Raw genomic sequence first — 21,098 nt, 5'->3', positions numbered from 1 at the left:
TTCTCTTTGTCCTTCTTATATTGAATAGTGAAATCATAACCCAAAAGTTTGCTAATCCATTTATGTTGTGATGGTGTCCCTATCTACTGCTCCAATAGAAACTTCAAGCTTTGTTGGTTTGTTTTTATCTCAAAGGCAGCCCTTAATAAATAAGGTCTCCACTTCTTAATAACAAGCACCAAAGCTAGTAATTCTTTCTCAAAGGTGGATAAGTCCAAGGCTTTCCCTTTTAAGGCCTGGCTCAGAAAGGCTAAGGGTCTCCCATCTTGTATCAGCACTGCACCAATTAGGCAATGTTAAAATAGGTGGGTTGGTGATTGTCTGCTTTAATGCCTCAAATGCTTGTGAAGCTTCAGAACCCCATATAATGCATCCTTCCTTAGCAAATCAGTGAGTGGGGCAGAAATTAATCCATAATTCCTCATAAACATTCTATAATATCCGGTCAGTCCAAGAAATCCTCTCAAGGACTTAATAGACTTGGGCAAGGGCCAAACAATCATGGCCTTAATTTTAGATGGATCTGCTTTAACTCCACCAACAAAACTAAATACCCCAAATAATCAATCTCCTCACAGCCAAACCTACACTTACTCTTAGCAAATAGTATATTTTTTGCTAAAGTATCCAACACTATTTACAAGTGTTGTAAGTGGTCCTCTTTAGTTTTGTTCAAGAACAATATACCACAAAAAAAAAAAAAAAACACTAACAAATTTGCATAGGAAATGCTAGAATACCTCATTTATCAAGCCTTGAAAAGTAGCTGGAGCATTGGTTAAGCCAAAATGCATAACCAAAAACTCAAAGTGCCCCTAATGTGTTCTGAATTCAGTTTTCTCAATGCCACATTCTCTCACTCTTATCCAGTGGTACCTAGATCTGAGGTTTAACTTAGAGAAGATTGTGGCCCCAAACAACTCATCCAGTAATTCATCAATAACAGGAATTGGAAACTTATCCTTCACTATTTTCTTGTTTGGTGCCCTATAGTCATACACATGATACACATGCGCCAATTCCCATCAAATTTCCTCACCAAAAGTACAAGTGAAGAGAATGGAGATTGACTATCTCTAATTACCCCTGCATCCAACAATTCTTGAACAATTTTTTCAGTTTATGCTTTTTGGTAGAAGGGGTATCTGTATGGCCTCACAGATACTAGCAGTGTCCCCTCCTTGAGTTTGATCTGGTGGTCCTTACCCCTCTTGGGTGGTAACCTTTTAGGCTCTTCAAATACCCTTCCATACTTGAGCAACACAACTTCTATACTTGGATAAACTCTTCCTACTAGCTTATTTTGATCTCGTGACACAATCTGTAAATTGGTAGATCTTTACATCCTCCTTCAGCACAGACTTACATGAACTTATACATCTCAAAACCATAGACTTCTTATTATTCTCAAAAGTCACAATGAGACTATTAAAATCCCACAATCTAGTCCCAAGATTCTCAACCACTGCATTCCTACTACCACATCAAACCCTCCTAGTGAAAGCAGAAAGAAATCAATCACAAACTTATTCTCTTGTATCTAGAATTCAGCACCATGCACCATACCTTCACTCCTAATTCTTTTCCCATTAGCCACTCTATCTTCAATTTACTCCTTACTATTTATTATCAACCCAACCCTTCTTGCCATCATAGGATCGAGAAAGTTATGAGTGCTCCTTGTATCTACAAGAACCACTACTGAACAACCCTAAAATCGACCATTGATTCTCATGGTTTTGGACTCGAAGAACCAGCAATGGCATGCAATAAAATCTCTGAAATTTCACACTCAAGATTAAGATCCCACCTTTTAGTCTCTTTTAGCCCTTTACCATTCTCCACATCCCCTTCCTAAAATAACTTCATGCCCTCAATAACAAAGATTATGGCCTTCTTGCATCTATGGCTTGGATTTCACTTATAATCACCCCCCCCCCCCAAAAAAAAATCTCAGCTGGACTCAATTTTTGAATAGGAGTTGTAGTCTTAGAATTATTGACTTTACTTCCAGGACCAAGCTCCTTCCTAATAGAATTATTGACTATCACACTCCCTCCCTTAGGTATTGACAAATAAGGAGCATGATATCCCACTACTCTGTTTCCACCCCGAGTACTATTGATGTACTCCTCTAGAATCTTAGCCAATCCAAAGGCAGAATTCAAACTCTGAGGGTGTAGCATTTTGACTGGAAGCCAAATTTCATCTTTTAGTCCACTTAAGAAATAACTTTACTTGTAATTTTTAGACAACCCTCTCAATTGATTTGAGATGACCTCAAATTGAGATTTGTAGGCTGCTACTGATGTGGTCTACCTCAATCTTGTAATTGCTTTCATGGGATCATCATAAGAAGAACTCCCAAACCTCAATTGCAAAGCCACTATAAAGGAATCCAAAGAGTTGAAATTTACTGTCTTCTCAGCATCCTGAAACTATATTAGTGCATTGCCTTCCATGTAAAAGGAAGACATCAAGATCTTCTGCCCTCCAGGATGGGATGTAAGGCAAAGCAGTGATTTGCCTTATAAACCCACCCAGTTAGATTTTCCCCATCAAATCTTGAAAAATCCAGTTTAATAGAATGAAACTGCATCCCTCCAGATACCTCAGAATTTTCAGTATTCATCCCTTCCTCATGTCTGCCATGCCCATTTTGAGAGACCATTCTTCCTCTATTCACGGCTTCCAACTGCAAATCCATTTTTGAATTCAATTCTTCCAAGGCCCCTTGATGGTCCTCCACTCTTTTTTCTTGTCTCAACCCCAGCACCATCTTCTCTAAAACTCCTTATACCCTGTGCCGTCAGCCATTCCTCCCAAGAACTCAAACTGCTCTGATACCACTTTGTTACAGTCTTCCAGAATCAAGAAAAAGAACATGTAAAAGTACTCAACTCTGATCTTCAAGAGATCAGATCCTCCAAGAATAGGTTTTATTCACATTCAAAATGAAAATGTCAGTCTCAGATTTTATACATTCGAGTGGCAGTTAAATTCGTTACGCTGGTAAATGGCATAAACACAATCTCGCTACATTGAGGGCACCTCTGTAATTCTACCCTAGTAATGAATCACCTGCCACACATACGCTCACTCATTCCTCAGTTCCACACTTCAATCCTTCACCGCACTCTTCCACTGCACCTCATATACATATACGACACCCCATCTCCACTGCACCTACACTGCACACACACGACACCCCCTAACAAAATCCCAGATTATTATTTTGGTTTCCTATGGTTGTCTTGCCTGGAGAGGAAAAAACAGAGAAGAATATGTTATGCTTGGCTCTTGAGTAGTGGCAAATATTTAAGATTTGGGATGCCGGTCTCTTCTATATGTGCCTGCTCTCTACTTGCACTCTTATCTGTCTTTTCTCTAGTTAGAATTCAAACTTGCGTGACACTTTTCAACATGTTGGCAACAATCCGAGTCTCTTAGAGAGAGAGAGAGAGAGAGAGAGGTAGAGAGAGAAGGCTCAGCCAGCCATCATTTATTGATATACTGCAATCAGTCCGTATAATAGGACTTGGAAAAAGAAAGGAATAAAATTCTTATTCTGACAGATAAAACTGATGGAGGATTTGGTGGGGAACAAAGAGGATGGGGGGAGGGGGCACAACCGTTCTGTACATTACAAACTCAATATGCAAAAGCATTAGTCCAAGAAACAAAAAGAACATTAAGTTTTCAGGGCACAGGCTACGGTTAGAGAGAGAGCTCCTAGATAAGTTAAGCCTGACATTATCTTAAAGACTGATCCTAAAAACAGCTGAGTTTAATACGAATCCATATCCCGAAGTCCAACCACATGATTTCTTAATTTTTTGCGGCGAGAACGGGGAAACAGAAGTTGCTGAATCTGCTTCTCGGCTGCAACTTCAGAAGTCGCCTGAAAAATACAATATGAACACCAAAACTGTCAATAAGCCACATAGTTGTGTAAAATGTATAGATCATTCCATCTTTCAATGAGTTTTTGACACTAAAAAGGGATATTCCCACATGTACACAGTTGATTCTTGTTGAATGAGAACTGAGGTGAAACAGTTATTAATCACAATGTCTAAACCTTTTCCATAAATTCCTGCAAAGACGTTAGTTTATTTTAGCGGGTACAAAGAAAACCATTTAGAAGCTGTCTTGCATTTTGGTAGAAGGGATTTTGAAAGAAATTATGTGTTTCAGTCAGGTTGAAATAGGCGATAAAAAAAAGGTCTCAAAGATCAGACCTTACTCAGTAAATCACTCTTACTATCCTGGTCAAAACCTATTAACCTCGTGAAGTTTTAGGCAGGGTCATGTCTGGCAAACCCTCATTTGCAATTCAAAACAACATACAAGACATACAATATGCTCTCAAAGAAGGGAAAAAATACTCTTTCTCAGTCCGATAGTTTTTCAGGTATTGGCCATGGAGGCATTGCAGCCATCACTGAAGGATACCCATGATACAACTTAACAGCATGGAGATGAAAAACAATATTAGTCTGGACAGCTGCAAGGGATGGAGGTGGAGAATTATTAATAATAGCTAAGTCATTGATCAGCAGCCATGGAAAATTATTGCATTCAAGGACCAATGAAGGTGACTAGTTTACCTGTCTCCGCAACTGAGAAAAAAAAAATGAACAAAAAAAGAGGATTGCAACGCACTTAACGGAAAGAATTTTGCAAGCGAATGAGCAAGGAAACGATAATCTAACAAATACTATCAAAAAGGGTTTGGCAGAAACAGAACAGGTCAACGATTGCATTATCTAGTTGGCCAAAGACAAAGGACTGCAGATTGATCTGGAAGAATTATGAGCAGATCAACTATAGAATCATCTTGAAACTTCATTATGCCCAATTAACCATTAATGGCCCAATAGAGTCATATTCAGCATTGCATGCACCCATGAAATCTCAACGAAGTGCAGGTTAATTTGGGCAATGCAGCTGGTAATAACCCTATCAGATTCCTCATATTCTGGGCAGATGAAGCTATTGTCCAAGTTGTCAAGAAGATCTGGAGAGTAAAGGATGTCGATGTCATGGTGGTCATAAAACAAATACCTTAAGACCAAGATGGATGAATTAAATACTTTCTCGGGAAAAAAGAAGAAGAAAAAACTACAGCAAAAGTACTGTGAAGATCTAGGGAGGCTGCGCAGGGAAAATCCAAAATTCAGATAAAAGCAACTGGCTCTAACTTGTCTTCATCACAGGCTATACAATTTGCAAACTACCTGTGATACCCCATATGATATGGATAAGAGTAGGTGGTGTATGGGATCCCACATTGTTTGGGAATGAGAAGTTCTTGCTCTTTATAAGGTTCCAATGGGGCTTCAATTGTATCATTGACTAGTCCTTTTGGAGTATAGGTCATGTGGTTTGGGCCTTCCATTGGGGCGTTACAAATGATATCAGAGACTATCCCAACCAGAATTGTGGGACTTGAGCCATGCCACCTACAATGGACAGACCCGACGAGGACGTCGGGAATTTAAGGGGGGTAGATTGTGATACCCCATATGATATGGATAAGGGTAGGTGGTGCATGGGATCCCACATTGTTTGGGAATGAGAAGTTCTTGCTATTTATAAGGTTCCAATGGGGCTCCAATTGTATCATTGACTAGTCCTTTTGGAGTATAGGTCATGTGGTTTGGGCCTTCCATTGGGGCGTTACACTACCTTATTGAAGCAAAACACATCCGGAAAAATCATTAGTCACAATGGTAATCAGATAATTGCTAAAGCCATTTGAATAAGCTTTTATTTCATACTGTTCACATTCTTCTCTAATCTATTAAACTATTTGAAGTTCACTATCATATTTTCCAATAGACTTATACTGCAGTGGATTTCATAATTGACACTGCCTGAAACAGAGTACATTCTCAAGATGCAACTAAATAGCTTACCTTGACTTTGAAAGGAAAACGATGTGTTTGTACTTCCACCCCAGAGAAAACCCTAACATCCATGCCCAGACTGTCAACCCCAATCAAATGAGCTGACTATCAAATCAGAAAAAGTGATCAGCAATGAACTAATCAACTCTAATTATTAAATGTCAAATGCGATAAACTATATAATATTTACAAGCTAGAAGAGAAGTGTGGGTTATATGTTGGATGAGTAAACATGTGATAAAACTAAAAAAATAGTTCATATAGAACATGCCATCAACTTTTGCCCATCTCCCTAGCTTTCTTTTTGAACCAAATAGCCACCACAACTGATATTCTATATAAGCACTTTGTGTTTACATAAAATTTGAAAAGCTTAAAGCTCTTTTCCTATATGGAGTAAGCTTCTCAATATGCTTCATCGAAGTTCATCCTAAGCAAACCAGAAACTTGCAACTATAATCCCTTGAAGCTGGGACTCTAGGAGCTTGCTTCCTGGGGTTCATGTCCAATACACAAGCATCATAGATAAATTTGTCATTGTTTTTCGTATAACAACACAACTTTCAAGAATGCATGTCTTGCATTCTAGTATTTGTAAGACTTAAATTCTCTATGGATGTCCTGTTCAAAATCTATAACTTGCATCATTCTGGTGCTTCAAAATTGGGCTACAAAATGCAATTATGAATTTGCATATCAAGCTTATCACTTTTTTTTTTTATCCGTAATCAACAATTTTATTGATGAAAACCAAAGGCATAGCCTACGTACATGGGACGTCCACATAAGAGACACCTAAGTACGATTATTAACAAATACAAGAAAATCATAGAAACTTGTCCACTAGAATCTATTACAGTTGCCCAAACGAACAAAGTGTTGAAGTAGAAGACTTTAGGTTTTTCCATTGACCATTCACGATTGTTGGAATTTCTATTGTTCCTCCCTTCCACATGCACCACAATAAGCATATGGGAGCCATCTTCCATATCACTGCAATTTGTGGACTGCCATGTAAACCCTTCCACTTTACTAGAAAGCATATCAACCTTCTAGGTATAACCCATGCTAACCTGACTCCATCAAAGTCGTTCAATAGAGCCCTGGCTACCTCATAGTGTAGTAGTAGATGATCTGCAGTTTCCTTGTTCTATTTACATATACAGCACCAGCTAACACCAAACTCATGTAAGCTATGTTTGTTCTGGAGAAATCTCAATGTTAATCTTACTAATTTGGGGAAGTGGCTTTCGAGTTGTTAAAGAGGCCCTCCATGGCTTGGGTCATGCCTAGAAGTACTGAGGAGTCTTTTTATCCTTGGAGAAGACTAGGCCGCAGCCCACAAATTGCAGCAATATGGAAGGTGATCCCTATTTGCCTCATTTGGTGTATTTGGAATGTGAGAAATAATAGATCCTTCAAGGATCATGAGCAAACAATGGAGGGTTAATCTACTATCTGGATATGATCGTAGGCCTTCTCTAGATCCAACTTGCATATGAGAGACCCAGATTTCTAGATTTTAATCTACTATCTAGACATTCATTGGCGATGAGTACTAAGTCCAATATTTGTCTTCCCCATACAAATGCGTTTTGGGGTTTCGTAATGATCCGCCCCAAAACTTCTCCTAGACGATTTGCAAGCACCTTGGAGATAATCTTATACACCCCACTCACAAGGCTAATGGGCCGATAATCCTTAACCTTCAATGCCCCAGTCTTCTTGGGAATAAGTGCAATAAAAGTGGCATTTAGAATTTTCCTAAATTTCCCAACCTAAAAAAATTCCTGGAATACCTTCATTAAGTCCTCCTTCACCACTTCCCAACAAGAATGGAAGACCCATAAAAAATCCATTTGGACCAAGTGCTTTGTCTTTGACCATCTTCCTCACCACTTCATGAACCTCGGTAAGGGTGCAACCGGTCGGTTTTGGGCATATTTTAGAACATAACCGATATACACCAATTTTGATAATTGAAGAACCGATATTCACCCTCAAAACCAGTATTTCTGGTTTTACCGGTTTTCCTGATGAACTAACAAGGTCGGGCGCTTAGGAAGTCAAGCTTGGAACAACAAACCAATAAATTTTAAAAAAATTGTCTAAATATAAAAATGATATGCAACAAATGATAAGAATTATAGTAAAACTATTATAGTATACGTACATTATTTATAAGAATCATATTATCATATATGTTAGTGATAAAATGATGGTTACTTAAAATTAAAATTAAAAGATTTTATGTTATATTAATTATATGTTATAAAATTAAAATTTATACATTATATCAAATAATATAATAAGATTTATAAGATTAATTTTTATTTTATGTTATATCAAATGTTATCTTAATTTTATGTTATTAGATTATTATTCATGAATTTTAAGATTTTAAAATTTCATGTTATATTAATTAAAAATCTAGCAAATAATAACTTATCAAAAAAAAAAAAAAAATCTAGCAAATAATATAAATAAATCATATAAAAAATTATTTATATATAATAAAAATAAAATATATATATGAACCAGACCGGTGTAAAAAAAAAAAAATCAAAAGCAGAACCAGACCGGTTTGGAACTGATTTTGAAAAAATGAAATCGTTACCGGACCGAACAGGTTTTGCATCGGGCCTAATACACCAGTCCGGTCCGGTTAGGGCCGGTTTACTAGTTTTTATTTTCAGCCCTAAACTTCAGTCTCCTCAAACGGCCTCTCCAGCCAAGAGACATTCTACTGCTCAATGGACTCAAAAGCTAGCACATCAATCTTCGGCCTCCACCCCACTGGCTCAGTAAGAAACTGTTCAAAAAACCTACAACATGTTCTTGAATCACAAGAATCTCCGTGCAAGCATCTCTGTCAATATTCATCATTTCAATGGCATTAGTTCTTCTATGGGAGTTGGTCACTCTATGAAAAAACTATGTGCTTCCATCACCTTATTTCAACCACAAAGCTCGAGATTTTTGCCTCCACGAGATTCGCTCCAATAGGATAACTCTATCTAGTTCAGAAACTAGTTCTGTACTCCAAGAAGGTTCCTCCAAAGAAAGGGCCCGTCCCTCCTATGCCCTCTCTACCTCATGAAGCTCATCCAATAGTGACTTCTTGTGGTTGCCTATATCTCCAAAAGATTGCATATTCCAAAACTTTAAATCTTTCTCTAAAGCTTTCAATTTGCCTACAAAAATAAAGCTAGTGGTGCCTTGGATTTGATAGGAGGATCACCAATGCCTGACCCGTTCCACGAAGCCATCAATTTTTAGCGACATATTCTCAAACTTCAAGTATCTTCGTCCTCCTTGAATACCCACACAATCTAACAAGATGGGGAAATGATCGAAACATAGGCGAGGTAGTCTTTCCTGACATAACTCTGAATAATGAGTTTCCCACTCCTATACACCAAGGTAGGTCCCACCAGCTATGTACCCCGGCTATCTCCTCCAATAGAATGTTTCTATTGTTGTCCAAAATCGGCCCACAATTCCAGTAAAAGCCCACCTGAAATTGTCCTTCACATTCTAAAAGGAACAAGCCATTGTGTACTCCCTAATATGCTCCTCCATTTTATCCACCACCCTTCTATCCCACATAACAATTACTCCACCTGAGGCCACAACCGATGAAAGAAAAAACTAGTCGACATATGAACAACTCGACAAACTTCTAATGGTACTTCTTGAAATAAATTCCATCTTAGTTTCTTGAAAGCACACAATGTCCGTCTTCCACTCACAAAGCAAATTTGTCATCCGCAAGCGCTTATTAACCTCATTAAGCCCCCAGACATTCCAGGATATAATCTTTTGGGCATCATAAAGAAAATGTTGACCCCCTTTGGATCTTTCTTTGCTTGAGCAGCCCTCATAACTGATAGACCAAGTCAATCTCTTGAGCTCCCCCTGTTTTTTAGAACCAGATTTCTTGAGCTGAGCATTTCCTGCTTCAATGGTAGTAAGCAAATCCATGAATTGTTATTTAAAACCTTCACTCAATACCCACACAATGTTGGATTTCCTGCACCTTATGAATAACCTAGTTAGAGGCAATAGGTTGACATGGTGGCAGAGACTTCTAAGGTATAGGCTCGCCGCCCATCTCAACCCCTTCCCTGGTTGCCCATTGCAATTCCATTAGCATCCCTGTCTCCTCCTCGGCAAAGGGAGACCCTGCATTCCCACTCAAGAATGTCACTCATAGGAACTAGCATCTATAAAAGCCCTTCATTGACGTCCCTAACACCCCCCACCTCTATACACATCTCATTATCGGTAGCCATTGTCTAAAAAGCATTTGCCGGAGGGGGTACCACCGGAAACTCCACATCCCCGTCATCTTGGCTTCCCATTGTTCTTTTCTATCCATACAGTGTTGAAAAACTGCCAATCGAGGGTGGGAGATGTTGGTAGCCTGTGTCTGGTACTAATTTTGTCGCTCCACCACTACTGTATCCTACATCTCAGCCACCGTTAATGGTACCTTGGCCTTCCACAAGACTAAAGGGATCACCTCCGGTTAAACACCTTTTCAAGCCTTGATCTCAAAGAAGGGAGGGTTGGGAGGGACCAGAATGGTGGTTAACACCTTGGCTGACTGTTTCACAAAGACTAAAAAGTGATACAAGGCAGGTGTACAATTACACATATCACATTGATATCAGAGGAACTAAAGGTATGGCACCTACGATACCATACCAAAACTCCACCCAATGTGAAACCTTAGCAACAAGATTAAAAAGTGGGACCGGATGATGACATGAATATCTAATGAAGCAAATAGCAATACATTCATGTCCCAAACATTGTTTATTAAAATATTGGTTGTAATGCAATTGCCCAAATTAAAGGAAAAACACTAAGGTCAAAAGTGTCCAAGTTAAATTCTCAATAGTAAAAGGTGTACTATAACATAGCAAATATGTAAGCCACATTAGAACTTCATGTTAAATAAGAATATATATAATGAAGCAATAGAGTTTCGCTTATTCTTTACCTCAACATCCAGACCCTTCTTTTTGCAAAGAGCTTTAAGAGCAACATTGCAACTAATACCCATCTCGCCAAACCGCTCTACAATTGCTGGAGTAGAATGTGCAAGAACATCAGGCTCAGCATCTAGAAAATCTTGCAAGCTAACTTCAGACTGCAAACATTCAAAGGAGCAAGAAATAGATTAGCCTAAAGAGGTTTGACGGACTCCTCTTTTTCTAAACTAAATGTGCATATAGAAACAAAAGCTACTTTTTTACACCATTCATCTTTATTTGAGTCAAAGCACAATATTCTTCGCAGCAGTAGGCAGTAGCAGTCATTGTTATGGAACTTCATTTATTTCTGGTAAGGCAGGACAATAATAGTCAAACTTACAACTACGACCATGTAAAGCCTAATACACATGCCTGGACACCATACACAGAGAATAGCTCTATTCTCATCATCTCCAGCCTGTACAAAGTTGAGCCAGTGTTGACTTGATCACTTTCAGAATTCAAGCTCGAGAATTCTTCATCTAAAGACAAACAAAGACGTCAAATGATAATGCAATAGACATATATGCTGGTGACTCTTATCCGCAACCAAAAATATTGAAACAGTAACAGTATTCATGCATACAGTTTTCAAACATTGCAAAATTTCAGAAATTTTTAGAAAAATCTTTCAATTTCAATCCAAACATCTTTTGGGCACAAAAGAAATTTTATATATCAACAATATTTTTCAATTATTTTACAAGTAAAAAAATATTTTATATATATCAAAAAATATTTTCATACAATCATTTGGCCGAGCTTTTGTGAAAAATAAAACCTAAAAACCACAACTTTCATGAAAACCCAAAAAACATATCTCAAAAAAACTTTATCCAGGATTTTAAATTTTACCTACCCAGTTTCACAAACTCCAGTACAAGGTAATTTGCAAAAAATTATAATCCATAAAAATTTTTATTCTAACTACACATATAACAAGACCAAATAGAAAACACATCTCAAATTGTTTTTAAGATTGCTCTAAAATTAGAGAAAGTTTTACTCACCAAGCATGCGGAAACTTACCCATCTGTGATGTTGGTTGAATTCAAACAGCCAATATTGTTTTCAAACAGCCAACTGTTTAAAAAAGTTTCGCTTTGCCCACTTGAGCTTTAATTTGCATTTGGTTTGTGAGTTTAATGCATTCAAATTAGAATCAGATTATATGCTGTTTTTTTGGGCTCGCTTTTCGAAGCAGGAGATTCAAACATCTTAATTTTAGTAATTTGGGACTGAAAATCTAAAGAGATATAACCTTTAATAAGTAAAATTTAACCCACAAATTGGCAACCCAAACCATAGGTGGATGAAAGGAAGGCTGGGAGTCACCTGGGCATGGGATTTGTTAGTCAGTTGATTCTACAGGTTCCCCCACAGACCCAGTTATCATGCCATTTCCATTTCTCCAGTCGTCACCCGATCCCTTTCTTCCATCACACTCCATAAAGAAAAGGCTCCATTCTTTCTAATGCAGAAAAACTAAATAGTGGGGTGTTTGCAAGACAGTATGACTTGTTTGCATGATGTGGCAAAATCATCACTTTAAAGGGAACCTAGAAGCTGGACATGTCAACCCCAGATAGCCAAAAAAATTCATTCAGAACTTTTACTGAAAAGTATTCACAGGGCAGATGAGAACACTTTTTTCTCTTCCTTTAATGGTTCAAACACAGTACATTGGCAGTCTGTAGGGGAAGTCTCTAGAAAGAAAAGCTAACATTTAAACTTAAACAATCTAGAAAATTCAAGAAGGGTTGGGGAAGGGAAAAAAAGAAATCCAAACTAAGAGAGACCAAAAAGACATGAACTTCAGTATAATTGTACCTCAAAGATAAAAAAATTCCCTATTTATAGAGATGACACCATAACCAATATTAAAGACAGAATATATGCATGCACGCATACACAAAACCAAAGATATAATGCACCTGTAGAATCTGATAAACACAGAAATGAAAAACATTCATGGGATTTTAAAATTATAATCAACAATTTTAATGTTTACTATTCCTAATGATTCACCCAATTCATCACTCACACACACACTCACAGGCACCCATCCACCCACCCACCCACACCAAACAAACTCTCTGTGAGATGTAGTGCACTAATTCAAATGAGCAACAGCAGAGGGGAAGAAAAATGAGATACCTTTCCAGTCTGAGCTGTATCCATCACTATCTACACAATGAAACAGTGTTCTAATATATGATTCTTCATCAGCAAAAGCAGGTCTGAGGCAGCCCACAATGGAAACACCATTTGACGGATCATCCATTTTTTTATTGTACTCCATACTAGAGGCCTACATGAAACATATACTCGGTAAATCACTATCATAAGAAGGAACAAAAAAATGAATAAAATAAATAAATAGCTCACCTATCAAAATAGTTAATTTACAGTTTCATCAACTTTCAACTTGAATAGATCGAATATAAAGAATCAGGACTCATTATATAAAATGTGGGATACGTATAGTGTACATCACCCAAGAGAAGATCAATCATATATTTGCTATAGCTCACAAGTGTTTCAATTGGAAAATAGATTGACAGTAGGCAAGTAACTTTGACAACAATTGAACATTGACAATATAGTTCAGAATTCACCTCTTAACTAGGTGTTACCTCTTGCATACTCCCTGTGTACTTGGGCTATGCCTATTCTTATTAATATAATCTTTTACTTATAAAAGAAACAATAGTTCAGAATTCAGATATGTTGCCAAGCATGACTTCACTAATCTATATATGCACTAGCAGCCAAAACCTAAAGGTGCATCTAAACAGTCGAATATGCCATTCCACTTAATTTACAAAAAATGTCAGATGAGTATGTTACTATTTTATGAAGGTTAAAATTTGGTCTATTAGGATTGAGGATATTAAGCATAAAAAAGATGGAATGGTTTAAAGGTTGAATGAAATCATCCCATTTTCACACTGAATAAGGTTTCAGTCCTAAAAAATCATATCTTATGCCCTGCAACAAGTTCAAATTAGAGGATAGACGTCATGCCTATCGATCCTATGAAAAAAATAAGAAATCCAAAGGTAGAACACTTGCATTCTTTGATCCTACCCTAACTGCCACAAGACAATGCCACATAATCCTTTTCATCTGCCAAGACATTTCAGCTAACTTTTCCACCAATGGATGACTCAGGAGTTCTATAACTGAGAAATTTGTTGCATAAAAGCTCATGAATAAATTTTGAATGTATAATAACATCATCTCACTTATTCTTTCCATTTAAAAATGTTAGTCAGAAATACTTACCAAAAAATAAGAAAATTTTGGTCGGAAATATTTTTGGATGAAAGATCAACGGTAACCACACATACTGTAATTGAATATTTAAACCAGTCGCCATGCTATGAGATCTCATGGTCCATTATATTAATTCGCCAAAAATTATTTTGTTCTTAGGTCACAACTTACTAGCACAATTAAATGAATTCTAGCAGATACATGCGACTGCATTTAAACTATTGCAACTTAATAAGCATATATTTGGTAAAACCCATGTCCTAAACAAAATGAGCGCTAGTGTATGCAAATGCTCGTTATTGAGACTAAGCATCCCCCTTTTTCTTTTTTGAACAAGGAGACAGATTACTATAGTATCTTATTGTTAAATGAAAAATTATTATATGAGCAAGGTAAACTCATTCACACAATTAGAGATGGCTCAGATAAAGATAGCATCTGACTTAGAAGTTGTCAAGCCGATTAGTGATTACCATCGTCAAGCATTTAGCAAAATAAATAGGGTGGACCAAGCTAGAAGTATCTAGCATTCCCCAGTCCACTGGAATATCAGGCCCTTCAGAATCCACAACCTATTTAATCCCAAAACAGAAAGTGATAAGCTAACAAAGAAACAAAAGGATACAGAAGTTTACCAAATTCATTATAGAAGTAAATGATAAGTGATAGCTAACCTCATCGTCAAAAAAGCCTTCTTCAATAGAAATGTTGTGTGCAGCAGCTTTGTTTCTGTTCTTATATATTGGAATCTCCATTCCAATCAACACATTCTGATAAATCATAAATCCAATGATACCAAAGCCCACCATGCAACTTGTACCATATAAAGAATTCTAGAAAAGGACAAATAACCAGAACTGGTACAATGATGGCAGAACAATTATTGTGATTCTATGAGTTTACCACCCAAACACCACTTTAAACATCTTGATCTGGTTGTTTTAGGTATCATTAATCACTCCCAGTTCATGATAGCCATGTTAAGGTGAGTATAAAGTTCTCTCGAAGTGACTAATGACTATAGATGTAATTCAAACAAAATTCTATCTCTATGCGTGTTTGTGTAGATTCTCAAAAAGTGCACACATTCATTTGTATATACACTGTAAAACTTATAATTCTCGCCCAAACCATCAATTTATACAGCTTCCCAACATGTTCTTGCCACCACCTAAACACTTTTAATGCAATATTATATGTTATAACTAACCACTAGACATCTCTTTGATAACTTTCCACAGCTTTATTAAGTTGCATGGCTGACATCTAGTTTCCATGATAAGTTCCATTGTTTAATACTTATTTTCCAAGTATTTCAAATCATGGATCTTTTGACATGAAATCATAGATTAACATCTTTTTGACATAAAAATAAAACCAATCATTGAAACATTTGCTCTGACATAAAACTTAAACAAAAAATAATACAAAAGTACAAGTTCTGAATTCTGATTCATTGAATGGGCCAGTTAAGGGTTGCAGGATAACTATATTTAATACATTAGTGTATAGCACTATTAATGCAATATTATATATTATAACTACCCATTAAACGTCTCTTTGATAACTTTCCAGAGCTTTATTAAGTTGCATGGCTGACAGCTAGTTTCCATGATAAATTCAATTGTTTAATAAAGGGGTTGTTTGGGAATAGGTTTCATCCCATCCCATCTCATCTCATTTCCTTCCCAAACATCACTCAAACAAAAACACTTTTCAATTTCAAATTTTCAACTTTTTCATCTAATCATTACCTAATCATTACAACTTTTCCAAACTTCCAAACAAAACACAAAATACAATTTAACTTTTCCAAATCTCAAAACAAAAATAATATTAAAAAATTGTATTCTAGCAATATTTTAACTTTATAATATTTTTATTCAACTTTTTCTCTCTCCTTTCCCAAAACCCAATAAAAGATCATAACTCAAACAATTTCACTACTATTCACAAGTCATTTTACTATTATTCACAGATTTCTCATCTCATCTCATTCCTCAAGCATCTCCTTATTTTCCAAGTATTACAAATCATGCATATTTTGATATGATATCATAGATTCACATCTTTTTGACATACAAATAAAATCAATCATTGAAACATTTGCTCTGACATAAAACTTAAAACATAAAATAAAACAAAAGTACGAGTTCTGAATTCTGATTTAAGTGCTGCAGGATAACTATATTTAATACAATAGTATGTAGCTATATTAATGCAATATTATATATTATAATTACCCACTAAACTATATTCTAAACACTTTTAATGCAATATTATATATTATAACTACCCATTAAATGTCTCTTTGATAACTTTCCAGAGCTTTATTAAGTTGCATGGCTGACAGGTAGTTTCCATGATAAGTTCCACTGTTTAATACTTATTTTCCAAGTATTTCAATCATGCATCTTTTGATATGATAGCATAGATTCACATCTTTATGACATACAAATGAAATCAGTCATCAAAACATTTGTTGATACATAAAGCTTAAACAAAAAGTAAAGCAAACATACAATTTCTGAATTCTAATTCATAGAATGGGCCAGTTAAGGGTTGCAGGATAACTATATTTAATACATTAGTCTATAGAAGTCCTCTTAAAACAAACACCTTGTGTGCACTTTACTTGCAAAAATATATCATGCAAACATCTTAAATGAACAAAAAATAAAGACAGTGAAAGGAAAAACTAAATGTCAAAGCACATAATCATTGAGAAAGAAAGAAACAGTGAGAGGCAGAGATAGAAACACAGACAGACAGAAAACTTGACAATGAAAAAACTTTTTTTTATTGGCACCAGGTGTCCAAGAACAAAGTCTCAACCAATCCCGGGGGTGCATAGGCCCTCGGAAAGAACTAAGTAGCGGCTATTAAATTTTTACCAAAAATATCACATAAACTGACCTACGTTTTTAAATTTAATTAACATGTATGATTTTAATTTAAAGATTTTCCTCCTAAATTTTCCCCAAGTGTGTTGTCCCATTATGAATCTTCCAAGCTGCAGAGTTTTCATTTGAAAAAGAAGATAATTGATATCGAATCACAAAAATGCTCACCACAGGATTACTTGCTCCACGATCTTCTAAGATGTTTGCATCATCAAAAATTTCAAAATATATATCTAAATAAATAAAGGGAATAAATCAGGTTGAATCATAATCAAGCTGGTATAAAAATATGAATGTATCCACTCAAAATCTGACTCAAAAATAAATAAGAAAGCAAACCTCCGTAGTCATCGATAACATACTGAAATTCAGCCCATGAAATTTGTTCATGCGGTTCACAATGTACCATCCCAGGAAAGACCAGCAAAGCAAAGTTGTTAGCCTAAGACAAAAGGAAAATTTAGATCATGAATAGCAATATCGATACTGCCTTAATTTTTTCCACAGAGAGAATTATTAGGGCACATCATTAGCATGCAGGTTAACATCCTTTTCTAGTCCTAAAACATAAAATGATTAGAATTAGTGCATAGGAGCATTAACAGGCACATACCTCGACTGTGGTTCTTGCAGTTTCAGCTGAACTAAGTTTAGTGTAGCGGATTCTTCTGGAAACTTTTAGATCTTCAAGAGGATGGTAAGCTCTGTCACTGGTGTAACTAGAAGAATCAGGAACAGAATCTGGGTAGTCAGCAGCAACTGAAACTTTTGAAAGACAAAGATCATGTCCTGAAGACAGCCAATGGAATTGAGTTGATCCAAAAAATGGAATCTTGCATCTGAAAATTGACAGAGGAAAATAAAAATTTTCTCTAGCCAGAAGAAGGATAAATTTAATTTGAAATATTTGGAAAGGCAGTACAAAAAAGTCTATAAGCAGCAATTGAGATGAAGAGGCCAAGTAAAAGAGAAGAAACCATGGGATCGTTTTTCCTTTTCTCAGAATTGAATTGCATAAAAAGATTCAAAAGCTTTATGCCTTCGGAAAAAAATAAACAAATAAATAATCCTCTTGGCTGTAGATTCTAACTGCCAAACAAAAATTTTTTTGTTTGCATGCATCTTAAACGAAACATTTTCCAGGAAACCAAACCAAGTGATAAAGCTATTAGAACCAAATCTAGTCTGCAAGGAATGCCCTAAAGGTGTCATACATATTTAACAAGATGCAACCACCAAGTTAGATTTATGAATTACTCGATTATCAACTAAAATACACCTTATGCCAGCAGGACCGGGAACTCTACGACGATCAAAAGAAGGTATGAGGCAGCTGTTTGTTATCCAATATGATGTTGAGCAACAGACCCCCTCTGCATGACATGCACCACAATAAGGAACTGAAGACACAATAGTCAAACAAAGAAAGGGATTATTATGTGAAGTCCGTTAAAAACGAAAGCATGAATAGGGCAAGTTAAAACGGGGGAATGAAATTAAAAAACATAAATTCAGATTCTTTTTCAATGTTTCCTCAGCATCAAACAGATGAATAACAACTGTAAATAGCCCTTGCAATCAACTATTGCATGGCGGCCTTTCGTCAACAACTCAATAACAGTATTGGAGTGCTCATTAGCATTCAAAGTAAGCTCTATATTGGCATTGCAGTTGAAATTTTGCAGAAAGTCAAAATGGGTTTCTACTAAAACATGCAAATCCGAAAGGGTATTCGACAAGGTGGAAGTTCTGCTACTGTCGGTATCATTCTCAAGCATAACAAAAAGACATGCAAAATAATATAAAAAGGGACATCCGCGATTACCGAGGGGGAGTGAAGTAGCAGCTGCGATCGCCATTAGAGGGGGACGGAGAGATCAGAAGGAGAGCAGACAAAAGAGCTGTGTCGTTGTCTGCGAGAAGCTTTTAGCAGTCTGCTTAGCTCATCGCGATCGATTTGGTCAGATGAGAACACTGACACTAAAGGGGGTTCCTTCGTGTCTTGGCGTGCCAAATAATAATTCGTTTTAATTTTCCTTTGTAAAGAACCTCAAGTGGAGAGCAGTCTTCGACTCTCCCATTAGTTACTCACTTACTCCTATCCGGCTCGTGGGACCCACTAAAACCTATTTCCATTTTGTTTTAGAAATGAGAAATATATTTCTAGAATCGTGAATATCAAATTAAATCCTGTTTGGTTATACAGTTTTATATGAAATTAGATATTTTATTACAAATTAAATAAAATATTATAATAATATATGAGGAATGCTACACAACCTCCTATTCTCCACACACTACATTTTTTTAAAATTTTAATATTTTTTAATTTTTTTTTTGAATTTATTCTTTTTAAACTAATGTAATTTTTTTATTTATTATTTATATATTAAATATTTGATAAAAGAAAAAAATAATAAAAATTAAAAAAAGTATGGTGTGTGGAGATTGTGTGAATAGTAAGAAGTTGTGTAGATTTTTTGATCATATATATTTTTAATATAATTTTTATTTAAAATTTAAAAAAAATAAATTATTTATTATATTTTATATAAAAATTTAAAAAAATTATAATAATTATAGGAGATGAAATAGTTTAATTTTTATTCTCTTTTTATATATATAAAGAGAGATTAAAACAATATTAAATGTTGATATGGACCTATTCTGTCCGGTAACTTTATACCGAAAAGTATTAAATGTTATAAAAGATTCACATTACGTGTATATTTCTATCTAAAGCTGAATCATTCAATTCAATTAGATAATTTATTCAAATGCATCGACAAATTATTAACTTTTGATCATTTACATCTTCGATTGAGATGTCTTGTTAATAGTGATGAATATAAGATATAAAACACAATCTTCATAACAAAATCTGAGTTAAATATATTGATATGTATAGTGCAATCTTCATAACAAAATCCGCCAAAGTTTTGAATTTCGTTTCGGTCACCTTTTAGGTTGAAGTATTAGAACAGAATATTTTACTTCTAGTATATTTCAGTATATCATTTTGAAATAGTCGTTATATAAATAATTATATATATAAACAATTATATATAGAAAAACTATATTCCAAAATATCTGAAAAATAAATTAACAAGTTAAAGTTTTCAATAATACTTCTTGATCCAAGTCTTAAAAACATACATAGGATGTGAACTTTGTACTTGGTCACAAGGTATAGTGACAGAGGCTTAATCCATAGATTGCTTCCCCAACCCCCACCTTTATATAGTATAAATTCATGGACATAGTCGCACACTCAGGAGAGGTTTGAATAGTGAGATGAAATAATATGGTTTTAAATGAAAGTTGAATAAAATATTGTTAAAATATTTTTTTAATATTATTATTATTTTGGGATTTGAAAATATTAAATTGTTTATTGTATTTTATGCCGAAATTTGTGAAAATTGTAACGATGAGATGAGATGGATTTGAAAAAATTTATGAACCTAACTCATCTCATAAAACCGGTTTTATAATGGATGATTGCTCATTCTTTATAAACATGCCCACGACCTTATCCACAGACAATGTGGGATTATTCCTCAATACCCTCCCTCACGTGCAAGCCAGTACGTTTTTCTGGTCCTTGTCACGAGGTAAGTAGTGTGGGCCTCCATTCCTCCTGTGGCAGACTCTAATACTATAAAGAAATTCATAGGTCTAACTCATATAATAAAACCGGTTCTACAATAGATGATTGCTCATTTTTTATAAACATGTCCAAGACTTTGTCCACAAATAATGTAGAATTATTCCTCAATATCCTCCCTCACATGTAGGCCAATATTTTTTCCCTAGTCCTTGTCACGAGGTAAGTAGTGTAGGCCCACATTCGTCCTGTAGCAGGCTCTAATATCATGAAGAAATTCATGGGCTTAATTCATCTCATAAAACTGGTTCTATAAGAGATGATTACTCATTTCTTATAAACATGCCCAAGACTT

The 21,098-nt window shown here is 35.6% G+C and overlaps 1 protein-coding gene across 6 annotated transcripts; it reads right to left on the bottom strand.

Annotated features, from left to right (window-relative positions):
* Window positions 1-3,473: 3,473 nt before the first annotated feature.
* On the bottom strand, window positions 3,474-19,167 carry LOC108992743 (uncharacterized protein At3g49140). Of its 6 annotated transcripts, none has more exons than XM_018967367.2 (12): window positions 18,962-19,167; window positions 18,416-18,536; window positions 17,750-17,975; window positions 17,476-17,578; window positions 17,305-17,369; window positions 14,908-15,003; window positions 14,707-14,805; window positions 13,112-13,265; window positions 11,327-11,436; window positions 10,921-11,070; window positions 5,922-6,017; window positions 3,474-3,901 (listed from the first exon to the last, which is right to left on the bottom strand). In XM_018967367.2, exons 1-12 carry the CDS (start codon window positions 18,993-18,995, stop codon window positions 3,788-3,790), a joined length of 1,368 nt encoding a protein of 455 aa, XP_018822912.1. In that variant the 5' UTR covers window positions 18,996-19,167; the 3' UTR covers window positions 3,474-3,787. The 6 variants fall into 6 exon arrangements, with proteins under 6 accessions (XP_018822912.1, XP_035547920.1, XP_018822913.1 ...); XM_035692027.1 differs by having other exon boundaries at window positions 17,750-17,846; XM_018967368.2 differs by having other exon boundaries at window positions 18,416-18,509.
* Between the last annotated feature and the right edge of the window lie 1,931 nt (window positions 19,168-21,098).

The sequence above is a fragment of the Juglans regia genome, chromosome 7, assembly GCF_001411555.2.
Source record: "Juglans regia cultivar Chandler chromosome 7, Walnut 2.0, whole genome shotgun sequence".
In the NCBI taxonomy this organism is placed as follows: Eukaryota; Viridiplantae; Streptophyta; class Magnoliopsida; order Fagales; family Juglandaceae; genus Juglans; species Juglans regia.
Note: the sequence above shows the minus strand (reverse complement) of the source record. Positions and strands in the feature narration are given on the sequence as shown.